This window comes from Tympanuchus pallidicinctus, unplaced genomic scaffold (genome assembly GCF_026119805.1).
Source record: "Tympanuchus pallidicinctus isolate F22 unplaced genomic scaffold, pur_lepc_1.0 scaffold2, whole genome shotgun sequence".
Lineage (NCBI taxonomy): Eukaryota > Metazoa > Chordata > Aves > Galliformes > Phasianidae > Tympanuchus > Tympanuchus pallidicinctus.
In genome coordinates, this window is record NW_026294721.1 from 16,093,713 (window position 1) to 16,106,515 (window position 12,803).

General features: G+C 36.5%; 1 protein-coding gene across 1 annotated transcript in view; it reads right to left on the reverse strand.

The window, feature by feature from the left end:
- Positions 1-12,803, reverse strand: part of ADGRA3 (adhesion G protein-coupled receptor A3) — a 55,348-nt gene that overhangs the window by 35,071 nt on the left and 7,474 nt on the right. Inside the window, exon 2 of the mRNA XM_052682035.1 lies at positions 6,517-6,588. Coding sequence (XP_052537995.1) covers positions 6,517-6,588 — 72 coding nt within the window. The remainder of the gene's footprint in view (positions 1-6,516; positions 6,589-12,803) is intronic.

Consider the following 12,803-nt stretch of genomic DNA (forward strand, 5'->3'; position numbering starts at 1 on the left):
GTTCTGACATCCTCAAAGGATGGAGATTTTGCTGTGGAACCATGCGACCTCTTCCACTACTTAACCATTCTCATTATGAAGGATTTTCTTATGTCCAGTTAAAAAAGCTCTCTCCCCAAATATGTGATTAATTAGGCAAATTGCAACTCCTCACAAGAAAAAAGAACACTGAATGCCTGACAACCAATCCTTATGTTATTTGGTTCAAATTTAAAAAAAAAAAAAAAAAAAAAAAAAAAAAAAAAAAAAAAGAATACTTACATTTATCTATGGTTTGTCATGTAAAAAAAAATCATTTTATTATAAAACTGTATGTTTCTGTGTCCAGTTGTCTGCAATTAAAAGTGCATGTATACATTACTTACCTAAGAGTACACATTATTTACAATTTATCTTTTTCTGTCTCAAGACAATAAAGATTGTTTAAGTAATTCTTAAAGCATCTCAGAGGCATGAAGACACAACTACTGAAACATAAAAATTATTTAGCTCTCAAGTACCACTGAACAACCTCTTCGTTCTGAATGAAGGAAGGGCACAATGGTTACCAGGGACTCTTAAGATATAAAATATGTCTTTTCAGAATGGACATAAAGAAATTAAGAAATTACAAAAATTCACAAATCATTATAAAAGCCAACATCTCCTTCCTACAGCTTTATGAGGTATACACTAAAAGAAGCCCTACTTTTCCCCATCAATAAGTTTCTACAGTATTTCCAACAGTCCAGAATAGTTTGAACTACTCAATTTCACAGTAGACATTGAAGAAAAATTTTCCTGTCTAACTCATCTTTCATAAACAGAGCTGCCAGAACATCGATGCAGAAAACGAGTTCCTGAATATCCATAAAACCATTTTCTCTGTTCAGAAACATTCAAACAAGGAATACTGACACTCTCCAATCACTCATGAAGATTGGAAAAAAAGTTCCAGCATTAGCAGAATGCGAAGTCCACACTCCGCAGCACGATAACAGAAACTATAATCAGAAACTGTCACTGCCTGAAAAACTATTCAGTTCTTTAATTATTTTTTTTTAATTTATTTCAGGCATCCACACATATATATATATAAATAAAATCAGGGTTGACGAACACAGGTGAAAAAGGACTGTCCACAAATAATACTCCCTTTATACTGCATATTTTCCAAGGTGCACTATTAAATTCTAAAAAGTAATTGGTAAACCTCTGTTATTACTTACAGTTTAATAAATATCAATTTTTTCTGGTACCTAAATATTTAACTGAAATCCACATCTGTCTCTTCCTCCTCTCTCCCTCATGTGCAAGGACAAATGGCACTTCAGAAAAAGATTAACTAATCTTCCTTATCCATGCAAAGGTTCAACAGACTGCATCAGTTAAGCTGTCAGACTTTGGATAATGCTGTATGAGGTGAAGCACCTACATGATGAAAAATACTCTGTTATAGACTTGTGCAAGAAGTTACTTCTACAACTAAATGGCAGGAAATCATAACAATACACAGCATTAGTAAAGCCACTGAAGATTACAGCATTTAATATCTTTTTGAACAGACACTGGTTACTAGTAAGATCTTGGACCTCTTCACTATTACTCAGCCATTAATTTCTCCCTACCAGAGTAGAGGTATACACAGTATAATCATTTTCTACTGTACTAAACAAACATTCCACCCTCCAGTTAAACAGAAATTCTTATTTCGGTCGTTACCCCCTGTTTACAAAATAAGAGATTACTGAATTGTACATTTTCATAAATTAACAGACAAGCACAAAACTATGAACAAACAGGTTCAGAATTCCTATTTGTGGTAAGGAAGTTTCAGCAGCAAGAGGTAAGCACTCTTTGTTTTTAAAGGCACCACTCTGAATTAAAAAGATGAGCATGCAATTCCACAAACCTGCTATAAGCAATGTTTCCTTAAGCTTATAAGATAAGCATATAAGATTTAAAATAAAAATAAAAATGAATTAAAACTATTTCTTATATAGCTTACCTCCCCTACTCAAAATCATTTTGGAAAAAAAAAAAGTTTACTCAGAGTCTCCTATCAAGCTATTCACAAAATTGTATCTTTTCCACACAGCAGTTTTCATAGAATGGTAATTCCTTCATTGGGAGATGAGAAGAAATGATTTAAAATGCTTAAAATTTTAAATGACAGATAATTGGTTAATGAGTAGTTGCATCAATAGGTAACATGCTAATGCCTATGAGCACAGACACAGACTGACACAAACAGGAAAATTAAAATAAACACATCTGGAAATTTTCTCAATACTTACTGCATCCTGGATTACCTTAGCAAATACTGGCATATATGTAATTATATTCTCCTTTCAAAACAATATAGGCTTCACTACTAAATGTAAATATTTCTTCTTTTTTCTGCTCTCCCTGGGTCACTGAATGAGGTTTCCTTCGTATCTAATTCTAATTTTCCCGTATTGAGAGAAAAATAATGCAGTGGGAAAACAAATCCATGATTTCTTCGGACAGAACAACAGCACTGAGAACAGCTTTGAAGTTTGAATAGAGACGCAGTGTTAAGAACTGGGAGGGTGTTTCTGTTATGTCTGAAAGAGGCAGACACTTGGGCAATCTACCTTCTGCCAGCAGTGTGTTGAAAGCCAGAGAGGAACACCATTCTGTACACGTACTCCCTGTTTTTAAGGCAATAAGCACACAGGCAGAAAAAGTCAAACTTCATCACCTTCTTTCTTTCACTTTACCTGCCATACACACACATACCAGAGCTCTGTTGCTACTGAGGTAATCATTTAACAGGAGATATTTGAAGGAAACAGTACATATTTCACAATTCTACGATGGATTAAATATTCTCTTCCATAGACGCATCCACAATTCTTTTCTAGCTATTCTCAGTTAGAATTCCCACACTTTAGAAAGTTTTCAGTATTAAGGTAATGCAAGAATATTATCATATTGTGTATATATCTTATTAAACAATATTATATTTTCATTTTCTTAAAAGGGAAAACAAAACAGTCTGCTTTTTAGGGAGAGTTGGCCAATGCCAATGTAAAAACTGAAGGTTTTAAAAACAAGCCTTCTCTTCATCAGTATGAAAGTGACATGGGTAAGTAAAGAACCTCTAGAATAGCAAAAATAACACAAAATATCACATACACAACAGAGATTCCTCCCATGAAGAAGGAAATCTGATATGAGTGAAATTCAGCCAACACATTTTTCCAAGCATATGATTAAGAGGCAAATGTTTAACATTTCAAACATATCAGGTAGGAAAAAAAAGCAAAAAATTACTTTAGCTTCTGTTATATCTTTCATCTTGGATACTCAAAAGGCATAGTGAGACTTGTGAGAGAAACAGCATGTTATTTTCTCAAACTATCATCTCTAAATCTATGCATGCATATATGGGGCTGCAGAATAAATTCAGTCATCTTTCCTCAAGCTGTTTGCAATAACTTTCAAAGTGGACCTTTCAAGTAAAGAAATATTTTGTCTATTTTTCAGAAAAGACAAAAATCAAGGCAGAATTCAAGGATTAATAACTAAGGTTACTTAATGAAGTCTCAAAACACTTTTACAGTGAGGCAAGTGCTAAACTTTCAAGTTGAAAAATTCAGAGATAAGGTGTAATTTCAAATATCAGCTGCAGTACATTTGTCTGGACTATTGAAAATCATGATGAAATACTTTCCCTAACAAACAGCAGCGTATTCAACACAACAAAACTCAGTAAAGACTCTGGGTTTCTCTAGGCAAGGGTACCCTGTCAGATTCAGTTCCTTCAGAAAACAAATCAAGAGAATGATTATTCAACTCTGTTTCATAAAATATTTTTATTACATGATTATCCTCTGTCCTAAAGTTACACGCACAGGTCTTCAAAACATTTAAGGCAAAAAGCTAAAAAAGAAAAGATGGTCACTAATGATTAATATGTCATACCACTTATTCCTTCCTTCCTTCCTGAAGAAGACAACTAACTCTCAACAATAATTTGTTAATGTTTTCACCAGCACACACAAAGTATGTTAACTCATTCAAATTAAAGCACCATATCACCTGAAAAGCTGCCTAGTCCAGATCTCTTTAAAGATGGAATGCATGACGGATTACTTACTGCTTTATTTTTCTTTTCTTGACAGGAGATTTAAAAGTAACCTAAAACCCCTTACAAGTGACCGGTATCAAATGAGAGAACTCTGGATTCTAACTTTATTAAGCACAATTAAGACTTAGATTCACGAAACAAATGCAAATGATCACCTCAAACTAATTAGAGTTTCAAGTATTTCCTGTCTGAAAATTGTAATGAGTTGCAAAAACTAACAATTGTCAGCAGACGCTTTTATTACCCTGAGCAGTGATGCCAAAATAACACATAAAGATCTAGAATACTGTCCCTACTGATAACCTTGCCTCTTTGGCACAAAAGCTTATTTCTACAATAAAGCTCATCTGCCGGTGTAGGAGACATATCTTTTTCTCCTAGCGCATGGGGGGGTGGGATGATAGAAGCATTTGAATTTATTTAGGCCAGGTGACTGGGATTGCAGCCTTCAAGTTTCAGAGGATGAATAAAATACTTTTAATCCCCTGAAGCCAAAAGACTTTGGAACTCTTCCTAGATGTTGCAAGATGATTATGAAACTGGCTACTTTCCCAGTCAAATGGCCTAGAAAAATCCCTATCTCTAAAGTTTCTGCTTGCTCCCAGGTAGATCAACCTGCCAATCCTGACCTTCTATCAGCCGGAAAAAAAGCTGACTCTAACAGAAGCTCCAATGCTTCTTATCCCACAAGCAATATATCATCTGAAAGGGAAAGTAAAACAGGAAGCAAGAGAAGTTAAAGAGGTTACTCCCATTGGGCTCACTCCCATTTTTCCCCATACAGATGACATATGCAAGGATAGTAAAATAACAAGAAAAACTGTTAACATATATGTCAATAACAAACTGACACTGCAGATGCCCTCTTTTAGAGTTATAATACATTTGCATCCTCTGGAAAAGTCACAGAATCACCAGGATTGGGAGAGAGCTTTAAAGGTCATAGAATGATTTGAGTTGGAAGGGATATTTAAGACCCTTCCACTAGACCAGGTTGCTCAAAGCGCCATCCAGCCTGGCCTTGAATGCTACCAGGGAGAAGACATCCACAACCTCTCTGGATAACCTGTTCCAGAGTCTCACCACACTCACAGTAAAGAACTTATTCCTAATATCTTGTCTAAATCTACCCTCTTCCAGTCAAAATCATTTCCCCTTTTCCTGCTGCTACATGCCCTTACAAAAAGCCTCTATCCAGCTTCCCCATAGGCCCCGTTAAGGTACTGGAAGGTCATCTAATTCAACTCCCCTGCAATGAACAGGGACACCTACATCTAGATCAGGCTGCTCAGAGTCCCATCCAGCCTGACCTCGAATGTCCCCAAGGACAGGGTATCCACATCTCTAGGCAATCCATTCCAGTGCCTCACCATGGTTATTTAAAATAAACCTTTTTTCTTATTTCCAATAAAAATCTCCCCTCTTTTAATTTCAAACTATTTCTCCACATCCTACCACAACAGACCCCGATTAAGATTCCATCCCTTTCCTACCTATAGCTCCCCTTTAGATATTGAAAGGCCACTATCAGGCCTCCTCAGAACCCTCACTTCTCCAGGCTGAACTGCCCAAGCTCTTTCAGCCTGCTCTTGTAGGGGAGGCATTCTATCACTTTAATAATTTTCGTGGCCCTCCTCCAGACATACTCCAACAGGTCTACATCTCTCCTGTGCGAAGAACTCCATATCTGGACACAGTACTCCTGGTGAGGTCTCACCAGCACAGAGTAGAGGTGCAGGATCACCCTTCTCAACCAAAAAGATGGCCACGCTTCTTTCAATGCAGCCCAGGATGGGCGTCTTGGTTGGGTTTCTGGGCTGTGAAGGCACACTGCTGGCTCATGTCCAGCTTGCCATCCACCAGCAGATTCGTTTAGGCAGGGCTGTGCTCTATCCTCTAGTTTCCCAAGTTGTATTAATAGTGAGGGTTGCCATGATCCAGGTGCAAGATCTTGTATTTTTCAAACCTCACGAGGTTCACTGCTCAAGCCTGTCTAGTCCTCTGTGGGTGGCATCCCATCTCTCAGGCACGCTGACTGCAACACACAGTTTACTGTCACCAACAATCTTGTTGAGGTAGCGTGCAATCCCATTGTCAATGTCATTGATGAATTTTCAGGGTTGGCTGGCCGTTCTTGCTCTTCTTGTTTGGTTTGATTTATGCGGGTGGGGTTTCTTTGGTTGGTCAATTGGGTTTCAATTTTTTTCATTTACACCTAATTTCATCATTTGCAACTTTAGCTAAGTACCTTTTTTGCTGTTATATAAAACTAATTTTCATGTATTCTTAACTATATTAACACTGCAATCACAGAAAGCTACATTCAAATAGAACAAACATCTTGATACCAGAGTTATTAATGAAATAAACAGAATATAACTCTTATTTTGAAGTGAAAAATATTTTAAAGAAGCGCTTACAGTCTTTCAAGAAGGTTTAATCCAGAGAAGGAACAATTCTTCAGCTCTGTTATTTTATTGTTGCTCAGAATCCTGTAAATAGAACAGAAATGAACACTATATTACAAATTGAATAACAAAATTATTTGCTATATTATTTGCTAAATAAGCTGATAAGTCCTTCTACCCATTACTTGTTGCTCTTTGAAGGACCACATGTAACTGCAAGTTTCTTCTTCCATACAGTACCGTTTCAAACAGCAGTCATCTGCAAATTCAAATATCCTCAAAATATGAAATCTCATGGATGATTCCTTACTTCGAAGGTTGCACTTTCTACTTCTATGACCTTTTTCCTATTTTCCTTCTGAAACCATTCTTGAATACCATTCTGGCATCCAAAACGTTCCTTAGCAAAGGGTTTCACATTACGAAACTTTGACAAAGAACACCTCATTTCCTTTGCTTTCATCGTGGCTCCTATCAGCTTCCTTCAATGCTATACAGGGGAAACACTAAAGCAAGCAGCGATCAATCCATATCTATCCTCTCTTTACCACACACAATTGTGTATAGTTCCAGACTGCCTTTTGCCAGATGGGAAGATGCATATTTTCCTTAATTACTTCTCACACAGAAGTCATTTAGTACTTTCTCACTAGTTTCTGAGCTTCTTCCAGTTTCATTAACTCAAAATTTGAAACAAGACTACCAAAACCAAAACAGCAGTCAAGGCTTGGAAAAGTTACAAACCCACATAGTGACGTAACAATGTTTTATTTTGTTCCCTATTGTTTTCCCAGCAATTCTTAACATCTGGTCTGCCTTTACCACTGGTACTGAAAACTGAAGTACGCTGGTCAGCCCACAGCCTGCCATCTCACATATTTAGACAGAACAGTTATTGTTACCAATGAAATTTTTTACTTCCCTAGTGTGCTACTTCTGCCATTTTGCTGCCCAGTTATTGCTTTCATAAACTTCTGAAATCCATTGATTTATCCTCATCCTTATTGTCACCCCAGAAACCCTCTTCCACAGGTCACTAACAAATACATTAAACATTTCAGGTCTGGAACACTCCATTCCATTGAGAACACTGACCATTTACTTCCACATTTGCTCTTATCTTTTAACAATTTAGCTATTGATACAATGCTTTCTCATTTTGTGCTGACATTTTTCTTCAAAAGCCTTTGGCAAGGGACTGCAAGATGCCTTTTAGAAAATGTCCTATGTCTTACTCCATCAACTGGATCATTTTTGTCAATATTTTGCTGATTGTGAAGAACTTCCCACACCAGGATATGTAAGTTCATTCTAAGTGCGACTTCAGTCATCCATCATTTGACTCTCCATCCTCGAGTTCTTCTAAAAGCTCTCCAGTGAACACCGTCTCATCCTGTAAAATTTATTCACTCCGTCAATCTCTTCCATAACTTCAGCTACAGTCACTTCAGTTTCTGACAGATCCTCTATCAAATGCGTCCTGCAGATCCAGCAAGTCTGTTATCTTCTTCACTAGCACCAATTATATCCTTAGGCTGGATCACACTGCTTCAGCACTAACAACTGCCACTAGGAGATTTTCTCCACTCTGCTACACCTTTCAGATCTCCTTCACAGTAGCAATAAAAACAAACACACCTTCCCTCCAACGCATAAAATTCATTATCTGATGACAAGGTTTAGTACTTCTAAACACAACAAGAATAAGATGAAACTAAAATACAGGGATACCTTCTATGAAAACAGCATCATTTTGACACAGCCATATATTACACTGAGAAATCTGGAGAAGAAAACTACTTACAGACTGCCACAAGCATCTACAGTTTCAACAAACAGCGCAGGCAGCTTTTTTGTCTCAAAGCTCTGGCTTTGAGTCAGTATCTCTTAATCACACACATGTACACAGGATTTAGACAGCTGAACAATTTTTGTGAAATTCTGTAAGAATCTTTCATTCTAACAGGATGAAGGAGGTTTGAAAATTCTTGAAGTTAGAACTGAATCAGTCAACGAAGGTAACAGTTCTGATGCTTAAAGGAGATCCTACCTTTTCTCCTTTGCCAGTTACACCACGTATTTCTGCAGTTGATCTCAAGTATCTCTGGTGCCCAATGCTCCATAAGCAATGATAAGCTGCAGAAACACCCAAGCATCTTTCAGACACTAATTTACACATCTACTACATAAGCATGATCATCACAGCATTCCAAACAGCCAGTCAGTCCTGGATGAAAATTGATCACAGCAATGGATGGAAAGGTAAAAGTGTAAGAAAAATGCTTATTTTTAAAAGTATACAAAAAAATTTGCTATTATACAAAATAATTTCCTTATATTGCCTGTAGCCTGACACGCTGGTAGATGTTATGAAGAAAAATTAGCTAAAATTGCCCCTCGTCTGCTTCTGTGATAACCTAAATGACACAACAAATAACATATATACACACACACTCCGCAAGTTTCAAAGACAGATGTACAAATTAAAAACTCATAGGTGATCTCATCTGCATCAAAGAAGATCCAAAACAGAGCAGAATTGAAATATATATTTCTGAGACTGATGTTTGGCAAGGCAGAGTGCTGATATTTTAGTAGAAGCAAGAGAAAAATAAATAAATAAGCAAAATCTTTGGCATGGAATGCCTGAAATACTATAAATACTTCACTGAAGTGTTAAAATTAGTGCACCTTGAAGGCTTGAAGCTATTTTTACTTTTACTCTGAGAAAGGTTTCAATCTAGGCAGAAAGAGGAAATAGCGGGAAGGTACAGGATTCATTTTGCAGCCTAAACCAATCTGAACCAAGTACACATTTATTTCTGCGTCTTTCCTGGTTCCAGAAACATACACAGAAAGGAATAAAATGAAATAAATGAAGGAGCTTATGAAAAAATTTCATTATTACTTAATGCAAACAGAATATAAGGCATAACAGCAGCAGCAAAAAAAAAAAAAAAAAAAAGTCACCACAGCCACAAATCCAATTTAGGTCTATGGTTAAAAAGAAAAAAAAACATGAGTTAGAAAACACCCAAGTCAACACAAGCAAGCATACTACAGTCTTTGGTGGCACAAAAATCCTTTGTATTTTAGTTGTAATTGATTTTGTTTCATAATTTAATGAACTTATTTGTGCTTTTCCAGAAAAATAAACAAGCAGCTATTTAAGATGGAACAGAAACCACTTCAAAAGTAGAAGCAACTGAGTGAACTAAATTTGTACTAAATAAAAAGTACAATTCTGTTTAAAAAAATCAGTTTTCTGACATTGCCTATAAATAATAGGCCTAAAGTAGAAGCCTTTGAATATCTGAGCACTAGGTATATTTGTCTCTGGAGTGTGATGTACAAATTATAGTCAGCCTGATTTAGTATTTTCTGTGGAAGCTGTTAGTTGCTCAACCATAAAGGTTTAGTACAATAAATGATAGATTTTACAACACTCCATATAACCTAAGGCATTTCATCATACTTAATGCTGTAACCGTAATCTTTAAAAAGTCAGTTTAAAACTTGCTATTAATATACTTAGTCTATACATTATTAGAAGTGTTTAGGGATGCGGCATAACATGACAAAACACCATAAAGCACTCACTTCAAAGTAGACATTTTAGATCCACTTTTACAATTCCTGTGCATTAATATACAGTAAAATGATGGGCTATTATGTACTACTTAGATACAGACAATTATTTGTGATCAATAATAATTTTAAGTTATCAGTTTAAGAACATAATTCTTCCTAAGAGAGAAGTGATTCAGAAAATACCTGAACTTTTCCATCATTAAGAAGTTTAAAGGGAAAAATCATAGAGAGAGAAATATCACTCATTCTTATCTTGTTCAACTCTTCTGTAACTAGTGACCCAACAGAAATGATCATCTGGAGGATTTGTGAAGAGGTTCCAATAGCCAAGCATCAGCAATGCACTGTATGTCTCATAAGCTACAGATCAGATATTGGCTGTTCTTGTGTTTTGTTTGTGGTTTTGTTGTTGTTGTTGTTTTGTTAAATATCAAGAAAACCTGCTTGAATCAAACATGTTTTGCTTGTCCACTACCCATCCCCTGCGTAAGAATACAAACTGGGATGTGGAACTACCACATACAAATATACTACAGCATTAACAGGAAAAGGCAGCTGAAAAGCAGGTTCTGGACAACGTCTCAAAGCCATCTTCAAACATTTCCGTTTTCCTTGGAATGAAATGGTTGCGAAGAATAACCTGAAACAAGACAGTAACAACCTTCTTCCCATAGGAAATAAAACAGAAAGGCTCCCCAACTTCTCACTCATCCAATGAACAGCGCTGAAGTTTTCCTTCATCAATTATAGCCTGGTTTGGAAAGCCTTGCTTTCACTTTACCCCAGAGCTTAGTAAAACTGCAAAGAAACTCACCTCTGACTCATTAATTGGCAAGATCTTTGGCAACAGATGCCCAACTGCTACTATGCAAAACACTTAGATCACTTATGAGCAGATCAAGTTGCTGCCATCAGCCATTTCTTCATGATAGTGCAATAAAAGAGGGGGGAGTAAATAAATAAAAATCAAGGCTTGTTTTGTCTTTACCTTTAGAATGAGGTAATAAACACTGTGCACAAAAAGTTTTGTCCTAATAAAACTACTACTACTAAGCCAGGAATCAGTTAGTCAGGAATACATCTCCAAATTTCACAAATGAATCCTTTCATAGTATGCTATTGAAACACACAAATCCATTAGCACAACAAAATAGTCAACATGGGCTCTTAAGAAGTACAAAGAATGGGAGATGGCGTAAATTTAAGCTGAATGTTAAAGTAGCTTTCAGAACACAATTTAAGAGACTCAAACAGAGAGCCAGGAAGCAAAAAATAGATCATTTCATTGCGATAGTTGGATACTCTAAGGACTGGGAAAGTGGCCACCAGCAAAAATTAGGCTAAAATAACCATCTGTACTATCCTTGCTGTTGAAAGCAGTGAACATGCAAAAACAAATATTGTTCAAAGTTTATTTTGTAGGAGCTGTGATTTAGCAAGGACATAAAAACAGTACTTTTGTTCAAGAGTTAGTAGTTTGCCTTCTAGAGAGTTCCTGGTGTCAAAAGCAAAGCAGCATCAAGTAATGGACTGTGCACATCACCAACAGTACTTGCTTAAAAGTAAAACCCTGGAACGAAAACAATCTACAAGCTATTACACAGAAAAATCTTTCCAAAGCCCCTACTAAAGGAGAACAAAACCAATACAATTAGGGAAGCTTAGTAATGAAGTATTTCCAAAACAGAAATTCACAACCGATAAAGAATCTCCTGTGCTATGTTATTACTATGCACATTAGGTAATATTAAAGATTGTGAACTGGAACACAAAGAAGTAATGAAGTTACCAAATTAAATCTGTGTCTATTTATATCTTTCCATTTTTTAACTGGAAATGTATTAACTTCATATGAAGTAATGACTAACCTTTATTTTTCCTGCATAAACTCAGTGTCTTTAATTTATAAATATAACAATGCACATTCCGCATGCTGCTATTCAACATGTGCCTACATGCTTTCACTACATTTAAGGACAGAAATCTTGATTTCTAGTGAAATACAGTTCACATCACTGCAATAGGTAACAAAAAAATAGTACATGAAAAGCATCTTGGAATAAAGAGACAAAGTAGAAGGCAACAATGAATAGCAATGCTGCTGAAAAAGATAGTACCATAGCAAGAAACTATAAGCTTCACAACCAAACCTCTCTTTCTAGTACTTAGCCTAGGTTGGAAAGCCTACCTAGGATAGAAAACCAGGAGTACAAAGCAGCATCCAGCCTTTTCCCACACTGGGTTGCTAGTCCTAAAACTAACCAAAAGCACTGGCAATCTAACCCCTGTGCCCATGACATCCTTAGAGACGTCCTTCAAGTTCTCTTCCAACCCCTCTGTATCTGTAGCATCTGCATCAGTTTGAGTTCTGCTGCAAACTCCTGCCTTACTCCCTTTCCCTCTGTTCCTTCCTGACTTTGTCTTGTCCAACAGTTGCGTATTTTTTAGGATGCTCCTTTGCATTTCAGTGCAAGCTTACCCTACTCCTCCAACACCCAAATACACATGAAGCATAATAGCTCACCTTACAGGGGACACAGCACACACTAGTTTAGCCAGACTCTCTTAACTTAAGCTGCTACAGCCAGTACATTCTCTAAGTCCTATCACAGAAGCATTAATTATAGCATACGCTGTCAAACCCACAGTCTCATGTACTTATATTTCCAGTGAGTACATTACCTGATAAGAAAGTACTTTGTCTAGAC